At 39.2% G+C, this 23332-nt stretch overlaps 1 protein-coding gene across 3 annotated transcripts in view; it reads right to left on the bottom strand.

The window, feature by feature from the left end:
* The window catches only part of tiam1a (TIAM Rac1 associated GEF 1a), a 52074-nt gene that overhangs the window by 26305 nt on the left and 2437 nt on the right, over positions 1 to 23332 (bottom strand). For 2 of the 3 annotated variants that reach the window (XM_047804691.1, XM_027171747.2), the window contains exons 2-7: positions 7603 to 7678; positions 6104 to 7001; positions 5061 to 5532; positions 3243 to 3415; positions 2377 to 2601; positions 893 to 1078 (exon numbers count right to left, since the gene is read on the bottom strand). In XM_047804691.1, coding sequence (XP_047660647.1) covers positions 893 to 1078; positions 2377 to 2601; positions 3243 to 3415; positions 5061 to 5532; positions 6104 to 6991 — 1944 coding nt within the window. In that variant the 5' untranslated portion in view covers positions 6992 to 7001; positions 7603 to 7678. Of the gene's footprint in view, positions 1 to 892; positions 1079 to 2376; positions 2602 to 3242; positions 3416 to 5060; positions 5533 to 6103; positions 7002 to 7602; positions 7679 to 15690; positions 15826 to 23332 lie in introns of all 3 variants that reach the window. The other variant, XM_047804690.1, reaches the window with a different exon arrangement.

Genomic DNA, 23332 nt, shown 5'->3' with positions numbered 1-23332 from the left:
ACACTAGATGTGTTAAGAGTAGAGTGTACTTGTGGACCATTTCGTCAGTCCGCCTACATACCTCAAACCTGTCTTTTATTTATTAATTTTTTTAACTGAGGGATGTTACATAAGAGCGCATAAGAGCGCATTACTTTACATAAGTAAATGTGTCTTGTGAGAACCTGAAGGCAAAATGTACACATACAGATTAATACATGAGAATGGCATGCATATCACAGAGATTTACATTTATAGCTGTGTGTTTTTGTGTACACTGTATGTAGCTCAAAGGGATTTCCATTGAAATAAACCAAAGGTAAGAAAATAAAATAAGATATTTCAAAGAAATTAAAAACAAGCAAGACAGATATGAAGCCTAAAGAACCATTGCTGCACTACATTTTAGTGACATGTTTAAAGGAACACATTAAAGCTATATATGAATAAATAAACACTGGCAACACTTTACACAATTGGCAGGTTTATAACCCCATATGAAACTTGCATAACATAGTCAGTTGTTCAGAACCAGCTATTTTGTGCCATCTTGAAATCTGCCACAACATAACCTAATTTATGTAAAAGAAAATAAATGTTGTGTCAGCTCTGTCATGACATCATAATTGAGAAAAAGTAGAAATCAATATTTTATGTTAGAACAAAATTGAATAAATGTTTATACAGGCTTATGGCAGTTGTCATGATCAAAAATGTGGTAATGATCTCTTGCTTTACAGGGAGTTCAGCAATAATGGATACAGTGAGTGAGAATGTGTGTGTGTGTGTGTGTGTGTGTGTGTGTGTGTGTGTGTGTGTGTGTGTGTGTGTGTGTGTGTGTGTGTGTGTGTGTGTGTCTGTCTGTCTGTCTGTCTGTCTGTGTGTGTGTGTGTGTCTGTGTCTGTGTCCGTACCAGGGCATGGAAGGAAGAGACAGAGAAAATGCCCAGACGGCCCATGGCCAGCTTTGTGGGGCGTGAGGCGAAAGCCAGTAGGCGCTTGGGGTTAGGAAGCTCGCCGCCCTGCAGGCTGGATAAATAACAGCGAAAGCGAAACAGATCCACATGAAACTGCTCGAGGTTCTGCTCCCAAAGGAAGATCTAAGACCGAAAGAAAAACAAAGGTGAGGCATAAACTCAGTGAAGACTACAATACAGTTCAATAGCAAAGATCTATATGAGACTGCTTCAGGTCCAACTAGCATTTGAGATTAAGACCTAGAATTTTGTGGAATAAAACAGCTTAAAAATCATTATCTTAACATGCTCTCAAATCTGGAAAAATATATAAAGCATTAGGTGTTTATAAGCTTTTATATTACTTTTATTACAAAAGATGTAGTGTATGAATATGATAAGAAAGGGACAGTTGAGGTGGTGAATGCGGTGCTGTGGGCAGGAATTATATTAACACTTATATAGTGCTAGAAAACAGTGTTAGTGAGAAAACCATGTACACACACGTTATACTGGATCTATTTAAAAACAACGGAGGAGTATACACCTCCATTATTGGACCAACACAAAACAGAAAACTCTCTCTTGCATAAACCCCTTGCACCCCCCCCCAAGCTCCCCCAACAAGCAGTCAGACAAAGCAGTTCTCAAACACATACTGAATACACCACACAAATCTCCCACACACAAATCATAATGTCCATTCATTACTCAAAGACTCAAAGCATTTTATCGCAACCCTACTCAAAAGATTATTCTATCAACTATTAATCTACACACAGTACTGTGCCAAAAACACATATAAAAGAAATACTCTAAAGCAAAAATGCTTACAAAAATATTGCTTTAGGCTGTAAGGTTTTAGTCTGAAGCTTCTTTCTTTGTACTAACCCAATAACGCTGAAATCAATAAATAAATATGTTTAAATAGTTAACAATAGCTAATAAGTGAAGACTTTTGAACAGTCCTATACTCCATATAAAATGATTTTGTATAAACCATCAGGATGAACTATGAGTATGTTTTGAGAAAGCTCTAGAGGATGCATAAAACTGGCCCCAGGAAAACAATGACCTAACTGTAGGAAATTAAAAACAGTAGCAAAAAAAAAAACACTGGCGTTTCGGCAATCCAGTAATCTTAACCGTGTGCACTACATTCCAGTCACATGTAAAAACACAGATTTAGGACTATGCCCTCCTGGGCATGAAATTCTTTCCATAAATCCTTACACATGCAAAAATGTTTCAGAGTGAAAGGTTAGAACATTTCCCTTGAGACAACTATTTAAAACAATAAATTCACACACACACCTGTTCTTTTTAATTTGACACTATAAACTCAAAACATTGAATGTTTTGTTAATGTCTCACTGAATAAGAAAAGTGACAGTGCTACAGTAAATCAGGATCTGAGAAGCTGATTGAACTCTATAGCACACCTGTTCCAGAATAGTCTTTCTCTTTTTACTGTCAGTGACAGCTGAGAGCTGCATGTCTCCCATCTTCTTCATCTTCTCATCCATATCAATCTTCTGCTCCAGCTTCTTTATCTCAGCACGCAGGAAACGCACGGTGTCCTCGCGGTGGTGCTGCCGGGCCACTGCCGTAGCACATGCCGAATGGATGGCCGTGATCCAGTTCTCCAGCTCTGTCTGCCCTGACGTCTGATAACAGGCACACCGAAGTTTGTGGTTAGACAGTGGACTGAATTAGACGTTTGCTGAAACATGTGCCTACAAATGTACTCAACATACATCTGTGCTTATGTTAGATATATACAAAAACAGCTGTTCCTTATTTAACCAACCGAGAACTGGAAACACTTGCTGACTAACAACTAGACCTGCACGTGTATGGCTGAAAAGAGAGTATTTGGTCATTTACATGGTTGTTGGGTCCTCATTTTACTATGACACTGACATAAATCGAAAATTGTGTTGCTATCTAGGAGCGTTATAGCATGAATAACATTAAGGTCAGTTTGGAACAAGCCTGACAGATTGGCCTTTAAAACGAAGATACATATCATATCCAACACAGTGAAATGCCACTAAGGCATACAGATTTCCTGCAATATTTCCAAGCACATAAAATGGTTCAGTAGAAGCCTTAAGCAAAGATTAAACAATCTACTGCTACTATCCTGTTTGGCTGAGAAACCTGTAAAATTCTGAGAATTTATCACCTAGTTAGGACAAGTGTAGTGTACTAAATAGCTGGAGGTCTCTAATCATTGTGTAAAGACTGTTGCTTTAAAAAAGAGACAGTAGCATTGCTTTATCTACTGGAATCAGGAATAACTAACCTGGAAGAGAAAAGCATCACCTAATGAGTTACTTAGGCAGAAAACAAAGTCCTTCTTGGGGTGTTCAGGAACAGCCTGGACGATGCTGTTCTCAGCCCACACTGCATGCTTGGGGATGCTGTTGTGATCAATTCCTGATCGTCCATCGGTCTCGTAAAGGAAGAGGGTGCAGCCTAGAAAGTGCAGACAACAAAAGAGATTAGATATTTTGTTTGTTAGCATACGGTAGCTAGTAACAAACAGACAAATCTAGTACGGTATAAAAGCAAGATTCCAGCCCATATGGCTTGTGTTATATATCATTTTAACCAGTAGAGGATCTATGCTCTCATCCAATGCATTAGCTTAACAAAATAAGCATATTTGACTAAAATCTGTGTGACATGAGATCGTCACACATCAGTGGTCACAAGACAGACAGTGAAAACCTAATTAGAATATCACACCAGATTTGTTTGGGAATTGCAATCCACAGAAAGAGACATCATGGAACCTGGAACAGGCATTGCATTAAAATTCAAGGTTAAGGCTTGGCAGCTAGGTCAGAACTGATTTGTAATGAGCACGGAATAAATAAATAAAAGGGAATCTAAAAGTATAAAGATTCATCTCCACCCTCCCATGGTAATGAGAAAATGAGTCAAGGAGTGGGAGGGCAGCAGTGATTTGATTTGACATAGCAAGGATGAGGTGAATTACAGCACAAGGTCTGGAGAGAATACTTTTAAATTATTTTATTAGGGTTTATGTGCAAAGGACAAGGAGAGATGTAATTTCTGATATTTAGGGTGTATCTTATGGGAATAATGAATGAGATCTAATCCAAATAGACTTGAGTAACCAAAATGAAATATACAGTGAGTACATATTTTGTCAAATTATATGGAAAAACACAGGACAGGATATTCTAAAACAGTGGTTCTCAAACCTGGTCTATCTATTTGTACTCCATGTCCTCAGCGGCTTCTTTAGGACTGGTTTGAGAACCACTGTCTTATAATAAACATGTTTCTGAAATGCTGTGAATTGTCTAGTCAGTTCTGTAACAATAATTGACTTTCAGCCCTGGGTCAGGGTTATCAAGTTGGAATAGGCAGGGAATTTTATACCCATACAGCACAGATTCACCAAATGTTTTCACCACAACTTCAATACTTTAAAGAAGTCCACTCTGTGATGCATTGTGATGTACACTCTTGAAGTGGTTGTAACTAGCATGCTAACACTAACTAGTTTATGCCAAACAAAGTACACAGATTAAGTAACATCAATGAATGGAAAAGATAGATCGGGATAAAAAAAAAATCATATCGGAAAGAACCAGGTTTTAGTTTGTTCTCTTCACTGTTGTAGCTCACAAGTATTTTTGTTAGTAGCCGAGTAGCATTTTTTGTTGCTAGAGTGTTTGATATTCAACAATCTTACATCCTGTAGCTGTTGTATGCATCAAACAAAGGAATCAAAAGCTCTGGGGGAAACATTTACTGTTGAATTGATTAGCTAGTGAGGAAGAAATGGAACAGGTGGTTAGATATTTTATGTCGTTGTTGCCTGAGGCCACAGAGAGTTTGTCAAATTCTATTGTCCTTCAATGGATGTGAGGGCATGTTCTTTTGAGGGAGTAAAAGTAACCACAGGTATTTGAAAAATACTTAGTAGGATAACCGAAATCCAACCAACTACTATTAAACCAAGCAGTTATTCAAAAATATGTAAAATTATTCAAGATTATAGAACTTAAGAACACTTTCAGCGACTTGAATCTATGTCAAATAAATGACAAGTCAGGTGCCATTTACAGTCCATCAGTTTTCTTACCTTTCAGTGATACCCAGTAGCGCTTCCACTTGCGCTTTGTTGCAGGCTCCACCTTCTTATTTTTCTTATGCACCAAAAAGTTCTTCACAGCCAATGCACCTGCCTTGCGTACTGTACCATGTGTTGTCTCCAGAAACAGTGCCTCAGACGGGAAGACAGAACTTGCTGTCCCACTGCTTCTCTCATCACTGACAGCCGACCCTGCCTCCTCCAGGCTTTCGCATGTCAGCCGTGAGCTTGACTCAAGCTCCTGTCGAAAGTTCTCATACACTCCGTTGCCTTCACCCAACCGTCGCTCCCGATCCCCTCCTCCTCCACTGCTGCTGCCACTACTGCTCCTGGCGCTGACTGCAGAGTACACGGAGAAAGAAGCCGACATGGCTTTGCAGCGACGTGACTGGGGCTTGGCATCAACAGTCACACCATCGATTCCACTGTCTCCATATTCACTGCCCTCGCCTGCTGTGATGTCCTATGAGGAACATTAAGAAGAGGTTTTAGTCCCTTTTAAACACTTATGCAGTACTGCTACAATGACCATTGGATGTGTACACATTTGGAAACATTTGCCAGTTTTCCATAGATGCACCTATCATTCACCCCACCACTGTATCTGAGTTTGGTCTTGTACATTTTACATTCAAAATATTGCTCTATGAAACAAAATATCTGTAGAGCAAATATGTAGAAGGCAAAATATTGCTATTGGCATCTTTTAATTTCACATCCTTTTACCCCTTTACATTCTTTAAATCCTACAATCTGGATATTATTTCCAATACAATAGCATGAGACATTCAAAGGGCACAGCATTATTTCTAGATCATTTCTAGAGCAAAATGCTTGAGGCCTTTCATGCTTTTTCTGAACCAATATTAAGGATAACAGAGAGATCAATAATCATGACAATCGGAGGAGTCATATATAATCTAGTCATACATTCCTTGATAATTGCACTTGCTAGTTGTATTAATATTTTTGGTATCTTTTTAATAAGAGAGAAACTGTTGTACAACAATGTGTATTTGTACTTGTGTACTTACATGTGAAGTCTGTGCACGCCGTCCATGCATGCTGGAGCACAGTGTCCGTTGTTGGCTGGGAGGACCTTCAGAAAGGCAGTGTGAGCGTCTGCAGGGCAGTGTGTATGCTCCATAACCACTTCCTTCTTCCTCATCTGGAGACAGCATGCTATTGATTATCGTCCCTGCTGCCATCCTTTTGCTATCCCGTCTGTACTTATTGCGATTCCTAGAGCCACGGTTTGTGGCTGTCTTCTCTGTGCACAGATCATCTAAAGAATTGGTCCTCTCACCAGAGTGACCCTTATGTTCGCTGTTTACTATTTTTTCAGGCTCAGTGGTGTGGATGATCTCCTCTGTGCTAGTTAACTGTTCCTGGCTAAGGTCGGACAGCGAGCACTCAAGTGAGTCTTCACGCCACATGTCAGCTGATTTGGAGCGCTTCTTGTTCTTGAAGCTTCCACCTTCACCAGGTGGATCATTTACCTTCTGTAGATATGTCTTCTCTGTCTCATTGAGACCATCATCATCCTGTATATCACCAACCACTGTTTCCCCTCCGTCCTCTGAGCCAGGTGCGGTACTTGGTTCACCAGGCTGGTCATGAAAAGAAATTGGCCGCAGGTTCACGCCAACCGGATCCTCCCACACGTGTCCAGTCAGAGCATCTGTCTCATTAAAGGGCTCCAGGCCATTTTCACTCAGCGACTGAGGGATGCTGGGAGTGCTGCTTGATCTGGTGCTTGCTTCTGAACCATGATGCTCGGCTTTACCAGATGAAATGTTGCAAGCGTGGCGTGAATGCTTATTGGAAATCCGGAGTGAGTGTGACATGTGTTTGCGTGATAGATGGCTTTGAGCGTCGAAGTATAAGCTCTGGTCTCCATTTTGGCTCTCTATATTTCCCATGGTGTAGCATCTATGACAGACAAGAAGCAAGTTAAGAAAAAATTAAGAATTTTGCCACAACAAAGCCTATTGTTGCAGTTGTAATGAAAGCTGTGCTTTTCCCAGCAATCACGCTCTCAAACCTGATTGGCCGGCAAACTATACATTCCTCTAACAACGTTACAAATGATGAACAGGCACTGTCTAAGGTAAAAGTGAATGGCAAAAAAAAGTTTCCCCATCAATACAATAAGAGAGAGAGCTGGAGAGTGTGTGTGAATCTTAATCACCAGAAAAAGCCTACCACACCTAGCTGTTGTGTAACAATATTTTCTCTAAGGGCACCCTATAATGGCTGACCTTGTGCAAAATATTACTGTATTGTGTAATGTATATGTGACAAAGAAAGGCTTCTTTTACTTCCACTTCTTCTAAAAGCAAATACTCTCATTAACATACATAAAGGTTAATTGTTGCTTAACACCATTAATATTAAAGCTGTGAACTGGTACATCAGTTTTTTGCAACTTTAATAGCTTCTGTATCATAACAATACTAACAACAATTATTAAAGCCATAACAAATCTATGGGGACTGTGTTATTTATCTTTGTGTATGAGTGCTTGCTTTACCTGACATCTTCAAAGAGGGATGTCACTGTTCACACATCTCATGGTCTTTCAGAGCTTCTTTAATCATGCAAGGATTCTGTGGAGCAAAAACAAAACGGAACAACGTGAGAAACTGTAATTTTCTCTTTTTTAAAAAAAAATAAATAAATAAGGGATAATACTCAAGAAATGAGTTAGGGAAATGTTAAATGACCTCCACACATTTGGAAGCAAACACACACACACACACACACACACACACAAATCCCCTAATTTGACTGGTAAGAAGAACATCATTCATGTGTAGAATTGTATGCCTGAGGAATTATAGTGGACCAGTTCCAGTACTGAAGTAAAAAAAAAACTCAATTACATCTCTCTCAGTACAAGCATGACCTAATTTCCTCTTATCCAAGCCTGAGAAAGAAAGGGAGAGAGAGAGAGAGAGAGAGAGAGAGAGAGAGAGAGAGAGAGAGAGAGAGAGAGAGAGAGAGAGAGAGAGAGAGATCCTTTTGGTAGAATAATAACAAACAAGAGGTCAATGGCATGTTTGCAGGGAAGGTGCAGCATATAATCAATCAGAAGCTTAAAAATAGCCAAAGCTATACATATACTCACATATACCTATATTACACAAAATACAGGTCCATATACACCCACCAGACTCTTTATTAGGAACACCTGTACACCTGCTTTTTTATTTTTTCAATGTGCAATTATCCACTTAACCATGTTGCACTGCAATGTTATTACTGTACACACACATGGCAAGAGCTTCAGTTAATGTTTACATTAAACATGAGGGAAACTTTCAAATCTCCTAGGATTTTCATGCACAGCGGCCTATAGGGTTTTCTAACCTCTCACTGGAATTGTTCTGTGTTATGCTGTGTAAACTCTACAGACACTTAGAGGCTATATATGAATAATTGTAGAACCATCAACTAAAGGGATGTGTTATGGAATTCCTTTTAGCTAAAGGGGTACCTGGCTATAACGTTTGAGTTTGGGATCCTGGATTACACATTGGACCACCTGCTGGCCTCAGAAATGTATTCTCAAGCTCATTTGATAGCCGGGAAGATTATATGAAACTAGGACACAATTAACTAACTGAGACTTTTTATATGTCTATCATATATCGGTGTAGTATTGCTGTTTTTATTTGAACAGTTTATGGACTGTTTATATATATCTCATTTATGCAACACTAATTAATTTTCCAGCATATAAAATTTGATCAACTAAAAATCAGGCTGTGAACAAAGAAGAGAGAGAAGTAAGTAGCAGAGGTTTGTGTGTTTATTTCAAAATGTACTCTCAATGGGATACTCATTGTTTCCCACGGTGTTTGGTGCGATGGGATGAAGCAGAAAGTTGTCTGGATCATGTTCTATTCTGCTGTCACTAACTGTAATCACAGAGAAAGGTCGAGTGTGGTGCCATTAATCAAATCAAATCAAATCAAATTTTATTTGTCACATACATATACATACAGGGTACGATATGCAGTGTAATGCTTTATGCAACTGTCTGGTATAAGAATAAAGAATATCAAAAAAGTATAAAAAAGTAAGTATAAAATGATTAAGTATAAACTATATAAGAAAACTAAAAAAAATTTAAATATGTGGAGAATATGAAATAATGTATATACATATACATAAATATACATATACATAAATGTGTATGGTTTTTAAAGATTGTCCTTAAAGTGACCAGGTGCAGTATGGTGTGTAAATAGTGTATAAAGTGCATTAGATGCTGTGCTTCAGCAAGTTGTCCTACAGTGTGTCCTCTCTCTCTCTCTCTCTCTCTCTCTCTCTCTCTCTCTCTCTCTCTCTCTCTCTCTCTCTCTCTCTCTCTCTCTCTCTCTCTCCCCCCCCTCTCTCTCTCTCTCTCTCTCTCTCTGTGTGTGTGTGTGTGTGTATGTCTACCATGCACTTTAGCAGTCAACCCTGCTGTAGCCTTTCACGAACTTGATTTGGCCCCCTTTTCTTTCCCCGGTTGCACTTTACTCTTCTTTTTCCAACCTCCTCTCCTTTCATCACCCCTGTGTCATTTCCCCTACAGCTCTTCCTTTCCTACTGTCTTTCCTCATCTGTCACAACAGCTGGTGGAATGGAATCTCCACCACAAAAGATGAAGATCTCAACTAGATCTCAGAGGGGAAACTGACAGGCTGATCATCGTGATAATCTGTCACAGGAATTCCTTTGTAAACTGTAAACTAAAACATTTTTTTTCATCTGGCTTAAACTGTAAGTATAACTTCCAGTATAACTCTTGATTGGAATGATTTTCACAGGAACATACCCAGCCCCATTTTTCATTTCCTTATCTCAAGAGTTTTTCTTTATTCACTTATCTAATTCCATGTGGGCAGGAATCAGAAGGCCTTTCTTAAAGGATTTAAATGAAAAGAAAAGTTATTCACAGCTTTATTCCTACAATAATGTCATTAAATAACAGAAATAATGTTCGAACTAGATTTCTCTCATTGTTTCATTATCGTCTTAGGCTGATGTGTCCTTCTGGTGTGATTAAGTAACAAAAACCTGTTATAAATCACACTATTCTGCCAGAGAGTCTCACAGAATCTCAAACAGCTCATTAAAGGAGTAGTGACAAAAACAATACAAAGGAATCTGGTATATTATTGTTAGCCAAAACTACTACAATCAGTGATATTCAGTATACCAAGGAAGGTTTTTGGAATTACAGACCAGGAAAATATGCAACTATGTGAAAAATGTACAATCATCATCATCAGCAGCAGCAGCAGCATCATCATTAACAACAACAACAACAACAACAACAACAACAACAACAACAACAACAACAACAACAACAATCTACTATCAAATTTTCCAGAATCCGAAGAACCATTTCAGGAAGCAGAGCAGATTTCAGTTGTTGTAGCTCCAAAAACCATTTTATTTTTTGTTCCATATAAGCTGCTTTTCTACAGGCATGGACCTATATATAGTAGCACAATATCCACAGTAACAAAAAAGGTATTAAAACAAAATAAACGTCTATACCAGTCATGCAAAGTCTCCGCATACGCTCACATCTTCCTACTGTTAGCAAAAAACTCTTGACGACTAATATGCATTATTTAAAAAAGGCTATTCTTTATTCATGATGTTTATATAATAATATAAAGTTTTAAAGGGTAAAGTTTTGAGTTTGTATGTTTACAGATGTCCTTGTTAAAGATATTTAGAATTTTGCATGGAATTGCAACAATAAAAAGCCAAAGTACACACTGAATGTTCAGAAAACACATAAGTCTCTAGACATTCTTGCCGGATCAAGAAACTAAAATACTGAAGCTAATTATACTACAAGCACATTTTCACATTTATTAGAGGTGTTTGTAAGAGACTCTGACAGTGTGCTTTACTCTTGCTATGCAGTGACTAAATTTATGTAGTTATGTAAGTTATATTTAACTTTTACTTTCCTCTCTTTCTGTTTGTTGCTTCCGTCTGCTTTTGTTTGAAAGTACATGAAAGTTGATTAGATGAACAAAACAAAGAAACCCACATGACAGTAGGAGCAAAGCTTTTATCGACCCATATGAGCACAGACTATTTAATTATGAAATGACATCCAATGGAAGTTTATGTTTTAAAATGGCTGGCACTTTGGACAATGGTTTTGAAATATCTTTGGGTGACTGATTGTGAAAAGTGCTCACTGAAAACATTCATTCATGACCCATGAAAAAGCTGGTGTGAGCGGTTATCTGTCTCAGACCATCGGATCAAAAGTGGACAGCGCTAAGTACAGGTCTGTATAGTGCCTGAGTGACGAGACACATTCGACTCTGTTGAGACCTGTATTTAATGCTGTCTATTTGTGATCTGATCATCCGAGACGGATGCTATTATCAAGTCTGAATGGGGCCAGTGTGTCAACTGAGCACAGAAGCAAGGAGAGAGTTAAAAAGAAAAGAGAGGTAGAAAGACAGAGAAGAGAAAAGGTACGTCCATGTTTATGTTTTCATCACAGCTTGCCATGTCTGCTACCTTTCCTGCAAGCCTACATGCATAACTTTGTGAAACTTGAATCACAGGCACTTAGTAGGAGGCCTATCTCCTCCTTAGTGTGTAGGATGTTCTGATCTGAAGCCTGTTATTAACACACACACACACACACACACACACACACACACACACACACACACACACACACACACACACACACACACACACACACACACACACACACACATTACCACCTCCTACATACAGAAATGCAATAGAGCTGTAATGTAAGTCATCACATACTGAATCTGCACCCTTTCCTTCCTATCAAGGAAGAGCAAATCTGAATCCACCCAAACCATCCTTATGCAACAGGGAGATAAAAAACATAACACATTCTAATTAGAAAATGTATCATCAGAAACAAGTCATTTGTTGTTTATGCAAAGCCTTTGCATCCCCCTTTCTTTCTCTAGCTCCATTTCAAAGGAACATGATGATCACCTAACTCAAAATTCAGCAGTCAGACTCTAGAGAAGAGAAAGAGCACAGGATAATGGGATAATGGAAATGAATGACTCCAGCAGCTCCTCCCCCGTATCTGATGACATATTTTGTGAGAAGAATAGACTCCTGTGGAGTAATGTAGAGGGGGTTTGAGAGGAGGTCATCCCTGCCCCCTAACTCGAGTGGAGGTCAATGTTTCCCTCCAGCTCTTCATTCCTCCTCATAGTAGCACTACACTCCAGCTACAACCTTAGATCAATACGGACCTTAACCGAAAATAGCAACTCTTCAGTACACTTCTCTAAATGTTCCCTAACATCCTGTACACAGTTGCTTCACATTTAACTGGAATACACGAACTGAAATAAACGAATTAGCAACAGCCCTGGATATGAATCATTCAGACAGGTTTCTAAGCAGCCGGGGGAAAGCTGCAAACTCACAGTTATTATAATCCTCCCTTTTTTCGGCTAGAAGAGCCGGCTTGCAGTGATGAGTATGTATGCAGAGAAGTGATGAAATGAGAAAGGATGCAGAGAAAAACAGTCTGAACTGAAAGAGGAAGAATTGCTGTGGGGGAAGATGAAGATGAGGATGGAACTGCATATTCCCACTTCTACTTCAGTTCTAGTTAGTTGAGTGCTTAGTCTTTCGTTTTGGGCTGCTTCGCTTAAGGCCCGGGGCAATGAGTGGGGTTAGAGAACTCCCTGAAGCCCAGTGGTAGAGAAGAAAGGGAGAACAGGGGGAAGATAGACAGAGAGAGAGAGAGAGAGAGAGAGAGAGAGAGAGAGAGAGAGAGAGAGAGAGAGAGAGAGAGAGAGAGAGAGAGAGAGAGTGTTCTATTGTTCTCTCAGCTGGAGTCTGTAATTCAGTGTCTGTACATTTAGTGACAGAGCAGAAGAGCAGAGACAAAGTAATGAACCCAATCAGGACATGCAAGGCTGTTTGTTATTTTGCTGAGCCATTAAAGAACACGCATACACAATGTCTCTTAATCAATCTCACAACCAGCTGTGTATATTTTTTATTATTTCATAGATGTTCAGGTAAATCTAATCTGCTTTCCTTTGTTTGGGTTCATTTAGACAGCAGTAATCCAGTTCTGAAAATCAATTCAGTTGTTGAAATGAAAAAATATGCATCCGTTGTATTGGTATTACCAGCACAAAACTGGAACTGCGACATCGAATTTTTTTTTTATTATTTTGCTGAATTGCACATTAAAGCAATGGTTAGAATCATTTAACCCTTTCATATGCAGCATCCACATTCAGTGCTGTCATAAGAAAACACAAGACAAAGGAAATCACCTGCAAATCACCTGAAAATCTACCAAACCAAGGCTTGAAAGAATTAATGCTATATAACATTATATGCTTTGTTTAGCCTAGTTTTCTGCATGGCAGACCCCCAACTGCACCTACTAAGATCCCCCCAAACAACATTTATTATTTCACCTCTTCTGCGCACACACACACACACACACACACACACACACACACACACACACACACACACACACACACACACACACACACACCCTCAGAGCTCACAGGTATCAGGTTTTAATGTTTTAATGCTTGTGTTCTAATGTCTTCCCTCTGTGCCGTGTTTGTGACAGCACTTTTTCTTTTGTTCCATACAATCCAAATAGGTGCAGCTACCCTTTCAAACCTGTCCCAACAGGAGCAAGCAAGTTTTTTCTCTCCTGCTCTCCTGGCCTCTCCCTCTCTCTCAGTCACCTGCTTTACAAATTCACATTATAAATTCATAATCCCAGCTGTTAAACATTATAACTGAAAAACATTGTAATATAAACAGTGTGCTCATAGAGTTTTTGGAAAAACACAGTAGGCGAAAGCCAAACAGGTCTGAGAGCGTTTATTTTTGCATTTAACCTTGTTGACAGGATTAACATGAAAATAACAGAACACCCACAGAGCTGATCTTATCAGTGCTGTATATACGCAACATCAATGCCCTTCTCTGGCATCTCATACAACATTGGTGAGATAATTCACACTAATGTTCTGCTCTTTCTCTCTTAGACCACAACAGCTCACAATTAGCGCTGCAGTGAGGTTATGATGGTGCACCGTGAAAAAGCAATGTGAAAAAGTTCACAAATGTCAACCTCTACTGGTATGGGTAATAATGTTAGAGGAGAAGGTGTGGCAAGTCCCTTTGCAATATGCTGCACCTTTTTTTAAAAGAAGGACCAATGCAGTGTCTTTTTCATTAACAATGCTTTCTGAAAAAAAAAAAACAGTGAAAACTCGAAACTGTGATATCAGAAACTACTAACTGGGAGTAAATTATGTTTTCACATCTAAATCTCTGCTACACCTAGAGCCTTCAGGTCAGGTCTCCACTTCCAACATTCCTCATCAGATTCCCAGCTTGGGGAAAAAAGCCATAGAGTCGGGAGGAGTAAGGAGAGTCATTGTTCTTCGCAAAGCTTAGTGTATGGATGAGAGGAGCTATAATCCCAAAGCTGACAAGACAAGAGCGGGCTGAGGAGGGAAAGTTGGGTCAGAGAGTCTTGGCTTATTCACAAGAAGCCTATCAGTGGTGGTTCTGATGAATTTTCTCTCTTTAAGCTACATTGCCTTGTAACAGACATGTGTACCACAATGCAACCACAACATTTCCTTCGTGATTCAAAAGGAAATGAGTGAAGTGTATCTGAACGAGCTAGGTGGTGAGTGTGTGTAAGATCAGCTTATGTAAATAACATCCCAGCTTAGAAAGGCAGAGAAGGAATCCCAGAGGAGAAAAACCTACACATGATAACGAGGAATCTCAACGGACTAAAAAACTACACATGCAATACTGATGTATACACAGAGAAATCCCCAGTATTACACAGTTTCATTGAAGCTTTAATAAACACTGGGGGGTTTTGCTGAGTGTATATACCACAAGAGGTACCACAATAGTTTCTACCAAAGAAGACTGCTAAGGGCTATGCCGTATAATCAAGATGCATAGTACTAAAAAAATAAGTCGCAAGTTGTACTAAACTTGTTTTGACACATTTTCAGCATGTACTGCTTCAAAGCCATGTCTGCTCTCGTACACTCTTATTGACCTCTTAATTGATATCTGCTGACGTAAATAGCAGCCATCTGCATCAAATCTTACCAGGATTAATATAAATTACTGGCTCACATCCTGAGCTCAGGTTACTGTGTATTTCCTTCAACTTCTCCCGTTTCCCCTCACCTCCAAAAACATGCAAATCACTGGAATGGCTATGCTAATTGCGTGTAAATGAGTGTGTGAACGTGTGTGTGCATGCCCTGTGAGTGACTGGCATCCCTTTCTGTATGTATTGTGGCTTTGTGGTGCCTGATCCACAGACCTGACATTAACTGACGAATAAATTAGTGAATAAATGGATCAATGGATTATTTTTTCCTGTCATTTGTTAGCAACATATTGTATATGTGCATGAGTCAAAAATGGTATATGAAATATACTTGCACTGATTAGTCATGTCAAAATACTGTGTACTAGAAACATTCAGTATAAAAAGTAGTTTTTAAACTAAATTCTACCTTCTACCCAAAGAAAATCAACACTGTAGACTGGTCTTATATAGTACCTCTGATTTATATTCTTTTTGAAGGTTTAGGGTTTAACCGCAGGCTGTTCAAAGTCCGACTCATCAGTTCATCTCTTCAGTCCAGGCCTTACCTGAGATTACACTGTACAGTTTTCTGCTCCCTCAGTGCTCATACTAAACACACACACACACACACACACACACACACACACACACACACTTATTAAAACCTATAGGCAATTTATATTAAATTTTCTAATTTATATTAGCCAATTAACCTTCTGGGATGACCCAAAATGACTCAAGCTCAAAATCACACGTAGTGAATTTACATACAGATTACATACAGAACAATACATTATAATTGGGCAAGGCTAAGGCTTAGATACACTATGCTGTTGCAGTACTAACTAGAGTACTTAATCACATTTCTTAAATAATTCAGTAGTAATTAATTAATCAGTAAAAGTTCCATCCCTCAGTCAAAGCTAGGGTTAAATTGGTAGACAGTAAACATTGAATGATCTGCATGTTAATATTAATTGTGATTTATCTCTGCTGCATGTCACTGCAACACTTCACTCTGTTTTCTGTCACTGATTATGTTTAACGGCTTAATCTATTTCAATACCTGACTTGTGGATAGCTGCCTTGAAAGCCCTGAAAATACCTGTTTAAAAATCTTCTACACACAGACACACATAGACACCCACACACACTCATGGCTAGATGGTGGTTAATAGGCAGGGATGGTGTGAAAATGGGGCTAATTTCTGTCCGCTGTTTTAGAGAGCAGAGGGGATTGTACAGTGATGGAGTGATGACATGCAGGAGAAGAGGAGAAGAAGAGGGTTGGGGGTATTTTGGGGGAGCACAGATGGCCCCTTCGGCTGTTCAGAGAGAAGGAGTTTGGCTAAGAGAACTTATCATTAACACTCTCCCACTGACACGCCTGAACAAAGCCCTGCAGCCTAAGACACATACGCACATGCACACATACGCACATGCACACACACACACACACACACACACACACACACACACACACACACACACACACACACACACACACACACACACACACACACACAGATACACAATCAAACACAGAGACACAGTCTGAGACTCTAGAAGCTGTCTGACTGGTTTAATAAATGAATGAATGAAACAGAACTGAGATTCTAGTTTTAATACATTCATCATTTCATGTCTTTTTTTTTATCCCATTTATAAGCCTCATGGCCAGGTTAGGCACTATGTCTAACACACCACACAGACGAAATACTGTACAAACACTCTCATTCTAGGAACACAAGCTTTGCTAAATGTTACAAGAGAAACTGCAGTGAGATGGAACTGGTTTTCAGAAGAGTGGTAGAGACCATGAGTGGGAAAACAGAGGCTTAATCACCTGCCATTATGAGTGTTTACTCAGCACACTGCAGCTCCCTGAATAGAAATAGAATTAGCGAGAGGAAAGCGGGCTAGCTTTTTAAAAGTTTCCTGCAAGTCGGCAGGTTGTAAAGCTTTCTTGAATTAAACATAAAGAAAATACTGCACAGCGAGTGATAAAGAAGAATAGAAAGCTACTAACCGTGCACATGTTTCCTCTCATTTTAAGTTGTTGAATTGTCTAATTCTATGTTAGTCTACTTTTAACAGCTGCCTCACTTTTAGCAGACAAACATGCAGTTACTCGCTAAAGCAAGCTGTTGCTAAATAATTATACTTCAACAGAAAGGTTCTGAGAATTGACCCAACTCAACATTTTAGAATCATAAAAGGCTCTTTGCAAGATATCCATCAAATAAACATGTTGGATGATGTGGTAAGCAGAAGGTACTGAATGTTTTGTATGCTGTTCAGACCAAATGGTGGCAACAAAATGGTGCGAAAGCTACTTGTGTTGCTGAGACCTCATTTAAGGATGTTTTCTTTTCTGTTTAGTTGAAATACAAATTTAGATATAGAAGATACAATTATGAAATACTTATTTAGTAGCAGATAAATAAGAAACCTACCTCCAACCAAACAAAAATATCATGCTATGTGATAGAAGAAGTATAAAATTTCTAAACAGTACTCTATTTATAAAAGTGTTCTTCTTCATTCTGTGTATGTAATAAATAAATAAAAACACTGGTCAGTTGCTACAGAGATGTGCGGCTCATTCAGCACTTTTTGTTTCAATACACTAGTTATGCTGGGAATTCGTGACGTGACATACGGCTAAGTACGGTGACCCATACTCAGAATTTTGTTCTCTACATTTAACCCATCCAAAGTGCACACACACAGCAGTGAACACACACACACCGTGAACACACACCTGGAGCAGTGGGCAGCCATTTATGCTGCGGCGCCTGGGGAGCAGTTGGGGGGTTTGGTGCCTTGCTCAAGGGCACCTCAGTCATGGCCAGCCCGAGACTCGAACCCACAACCTTTGGGTTACGAATCAGACTCCCTAACCATTAGGCCACGACTGCAGAAGTATGACCTGGATAATATCTCTACATTTAACAGTTTAAAGGATCAAACTCAAGGTTCTGAAGCTGTGAGTCAAGAGAAGAAGCAACGTGGAAGAGAAGCTTAGATCCTTTTTCAATGCCTTCAATGACAAAATTCCACACATAATACCTGTTTATGTTTCTTCCTCCACTTGTGCATGTAACCATTATGAACATGTAAACTAGAATCTGCTAGTTTTTGTAAATGGCACATAGCCAGTGCTTTTGTACACACCATAGTAGCTTCTGAACTGTTTTTTTCTGCTAGGCTCTTGTGCACAGGACAGGTATTTAGTACGACAGAAAGAGAGCGAAGGGGGAGGGGGGTGTTCACACGGACACACCTAATACACCTGAGGCTAGTTCTTAGAAATTCCCTCAGCTGATGGGTCGGTGTTCATACAAGCCCTGGCAAGACCAGACAAGAAGGGAGGTGGGCAGGGGGGTTTAGAGGGACAATTTTAAAGAGGTGGAATGAGGGTTCTCCTGTCCTGCTGCACCTGGGTCAACATCCACTGTCTGCAAACAAAGTGTGTGTAGAAAAGAAGAAAGGAGAGGAAAAGGCGGAGAGGGAGGTGTAAGACTGCAGCTTTTGTTTTGGCCCTGGAGAACATCAGAATGTCACACACAAACAATGAACTCTCACACACACACACACACACACACACACACACACACACACACACACACACACACACACACACACACACACACACCAAATGCTCTTGAAGATGGTCAAATTTTCAAAGAAAATTATAAAGAGTTCAGAACTTAGAAGAGTAGATTTTGTACAACATTGTCTCCGTAATCTACGCTGCTGTGGTTAAAAGACCGTGCAACCTTTTCTAAAATAGTAACAGCCATCGTTGGAGGCCATGTATGACCCACGCTTACAAACATTACCTGTTAAGCAGTCAGTCACTGTGGTTTTTGCTTTTGTGCTCATTTTGTATTAAGAGCTACATTACATTTGAATCACAATAGACTCATCCTAACATCGCACTTCGTTGGAGCAGAGACAACAAACTGGCTTATCTGTTTATCTATGTGTGTGTGCTTGAGTAAAACCCTGTATACAGTATTAAAATTGTACTATTGCTGGTATATAAACATCTCCAATGACGTAAATATACAATTTCTAACAACGTTATTGAAACAACTAGCTTACTCCAAGCCCCAGCAGATCACACTCACACTCACATATCTATATATAACCATGAATTCTACACATCACTGAGCACATACACACCACTCCCATCTCTTACCTCTGAGCTATGATCTCCCACAGCAGGCACCGAGATCGAGCATGTTTCGGCCACAAACACACAATGCACACACTGTTGCTTTTCATAAACAAATTAACAGCACTCTTTTTAGCAACCCGCACCAAAACATATATACAGTACAGTCAGGAGGAATTCTGTCTTATTTACTGGTAAAGTTGTTCTGCTAAGAGAGAACATTAGCAAAAAGTTTTATCATTTATTCAACAGGTTCTGAGAAGGATTATCTGTAATGTGCTCTGAGGGTGTAATAGAAATTTTTAGAAACATTTTAGAAATTCCACAATGTTCTTAGAATTTTGAGAATTATGAGAATCTTTATCATACAATATGGGGGAAGGGATGTTACAAAAGCTAAAAGAGTTGCAAGAACATTTATACTTTATGTAAAAAAAAGAGACTTATTTAACATTCAGGTAACAGGAAGTCCTTTGAGTTTTGAGTAAAGTTGATCAAAGAAAAAACAGCTAGCAGAGAATGTTATTAAAAAAATTCTATAAATATTGGCAGTTTACATGAAGGCTGTAACGTTCCTGCAACGTTCTCTAAACACATGATTTAATGATGTTAGTAAAAGCCAAAGTATTAGATTTAGAAAAATTATAAGAAGTTTCTGCAAATGCGATACCTGCATTGCGAATGTGATTTCTCTTTCAGTATGAATTATCCTGCATTAGATATTTCTAATCATTTACAATAAGAGAGCAAACTTGTACTTTGTAGTTTGCATAAAAAGTATAAGGAGAAATCCACTTCAAATTCTTAAAAAAAAACCAAAAAAAAAAACATGGGCCTGGGTGGCTTTCATGACTTCCTGCCTCTTGCCTCAGGTAGCAGAATGGCGATTTTATTGAAACATGTAATCGGGTAGCCTGACTGCAAGGCACGTGTGACAGACACACTGCAGTCCTAGTGCTGTGGGGGGTTTGTGTCAAGTTCCAGGGTAAGATCACACAAAGGATCTCCTCTGTCAGCAGGTTCCAGCCCAAAGGGGGAAGAAATGCAAAAAAAAAAGCAGTGCAGGGACACAAACAATAAGACTGCCTCAAAACATGTAGGGAGAGAAGTCAAACAGGCTGCCATCTTGGACTTTTCCATTGAACAATCTGAGTTACTGAAATAAATGTACACAAAAGAAGCTGCTTGATCACAAAAACACTCATGTGTGTGAGTGGGTTAAATACCTTTTACTCTTGGGCTCATCATTTCACACTACAGTGAGGCAGCCAAGTGGAAAAGAAACTCATCAACACTCTTCCTTCTGTACACGCACACGCACACACACACACACACACACACACACACACACACACACACACACACACACACACACACACACACACACACACACACTTATAGACTCAGTTTCTCTCTTCTGTGTGCCGCCTCTGAGTGTCATTTCATCTTTTGACCTCTGTCACCAAACTGATATAGCATCTATAACAAGTAAGAGAATGGCCCATGGGTTTGTGAGCTCCTCTAACAAGCTGGTCATTGCTAATAGGCTGAGTCAGTTACAAGAGGGTGTGAGAAAAATGAAGCAATTGTTGATCTGAGAACAGTATTTTGCAATTTATTAAGTAATGAGGGTTATTAAGTAATAACTGTTAAAGACCTGTGGACTAAATGCTGAGGATGACCATGTATAGACAACCCAAAGATACATGAGATTACTGTAGATTATGTCACCTTGAAACAATAATAAATTATAATCGCACTATCTGGTGTCACTCAGAGTAAGTTCCTTTTTTTTCTCTGGTTACTCTCAAGGTTTCTACCTCATATCATCTCAGGGAGTTTTACCTTGTCACCATCAACTCTGGCTTCCTCATTAGGGATAAATTGAAACATTTAAAATGTATATCCTGAATTGATATAGCTGCTTTGTGACAACATATGTCCTTAAAAGAGCTATGCAAATAATACTGAACTAAAAATAAGGAGTTTTTTTTAAGCTAATGGGTTTTTTATTTTATTTTTTTATCAGGTCACCAAATGGTAAAAACTCCAGAAATTATTTTAGTTTCAATACACAATGTAGCAAAAGTTTTGGCACCCAACATCTGGAACTGTTGCAGCAAAACAGCCAATCAGACAAAGGAACAAATAATAATACCCACTTTTATTGTCTTCACCGTGACAAACATACTAAAACTAGTTACTGTCACCCACTGTGAGTGGGTGTGAAATGCAAAGGTGATTCTGCTGAAGACAGAAGAATTGGCTACACTCTCTGTTTGGGCCAATGTAGGACTATTCAGGAATGCACTAATCCAAGCCATTATATTGGTTCATTTACAGCTCATTTACAGTGTCTGAGTGGTGTGTGTGTGTGTGTGTGTGTGTGTGTGTATGTGTGTGTATGTATATGTGTGTGTGTGTGTTTTGTCCATTTACCTAAAACCGTTTCATAATGAATCTGAAATGTTGGCATGCAGCCAGTAAAACCAGACAAATGGCATTACACTGACGCTGGTGGAAGAATAACACAGACACACACACAAACACACAAAACAACAAAATTTTCTAGATGTTTTTACTGTTCCTTTGGAAAGATATGCACTTCACACTGTACATGTCTTCTCTCAAAGCATGTAAAGAATGAGAAGAAGAAGAAAAAGTGAAACACAGAGGAGTAAAAAGATGTAGAGAAAGTGAACATTAATTATACATCGCGGGATGAAAAGGATGAAAAAACAAATTTGTAGGCCTTTTTTCAAATGTCAGATTCTTTCACCCAGAAAACGTCTCACCAGACCCCCAACCCCCTCCTCTGTGTCTCCTCCTGCTCCCCCCTCTGGGCGATTTTGCTTAAACAGCTATACACTCCTATGCTAATACTGAGGCGGGGGGACACGGCGCATTAGGAAGACACACATTAGCTTAAGAGAGGAGGAAGCAGCAGGGGAGGTCAGGAAGCCCATAACACGTGCAGCTCATTCATTCATGGAGCTGATAAAGGACGAAGGAGGAAATTTGTATGAGATAACACAAGCGTTATTTCATTTGAATGCAACATGTACATTTTTTTAAATATAGTATTTTTAATCTATGAATATAAGTGTCAACACGATAGTTATAACTGTGGCAAAAAAAGCAGTGTGGAAAACTAGGTCACTATAAAGACTCTCTCACACACATATACAAATGTGGCATGGTCTCTTATTGACTTCATTAAGGTGTGCTATAGACATGTTCTGGAAATGCTACGACCCATTTAAGCAGCATCCAACCCCCTCATATACACAAACACCTACATTCACATGCTTCCACAACCACTCTCCACCCCCACCTTGTACCCTGATGTACCCATCTACCCTTCTCCATTGGGGCAGAAGGCTGAAGTAAAGTCGCTTCAGGGTTCCTGTGCACTCAGAGCACAGCCTCCATGTTTCACAACAAACACTGTTACATTTGAAGGGTATTTCCAGTGACCTGTTTATTACAACAGCTCGATAATGATATACTTAACCCTAAACTCAACCCAATAAGCATATATCTTTTAGTTCTTCTAGGTTAAGTGTGCTTCATCACAGTAAGAACCACATAGCCAAAAATATCATTCATTCTTTCACACTATACACTCCACCCCCTCTAAGTGTTTAATGGCCGGTTAAGCATCCAGTATTTCTATTGAACCTTACCTCAACATTTTTTCTTATTGTTTTGCAATTCATAGGGATGACTCTGAAAAAATACAACCCAATTCTGCAGATAATCTACATTAGAAGAAACTGTGTTTAAATCACCAAGTCAGACATCCAGACTGAGCCAAAACGAGTTGTGACTGCGATAGAAAAGAGCAGATAAGGCCAACCATTTGGGATGGAAGGAGGCTGCTTGCTGAGTGTAATCTTCTCTCTATAGCATGTGTGTGTGTGTGTGTGTGGG

This window comes from Tachysurus fulvidraco, chromosome 20 (genome assembly GCF_022655615.1).
Source record: "Tachysurus fulvidraco isolate hzauxx_2018 chromosome 20, HZAU_PFXX_2.0, whole genome shotgun sequence".
Taxonomy (NCBI): Eukaryota; Metazoa; Chordata; class Actinopteri; order Siluriformes; family Bagridae; genus Tachysurus; species Tachysurus fulvidraco.
This window is presented reverse-complemented; position numbering and strand designations above follow the sequence as displayed.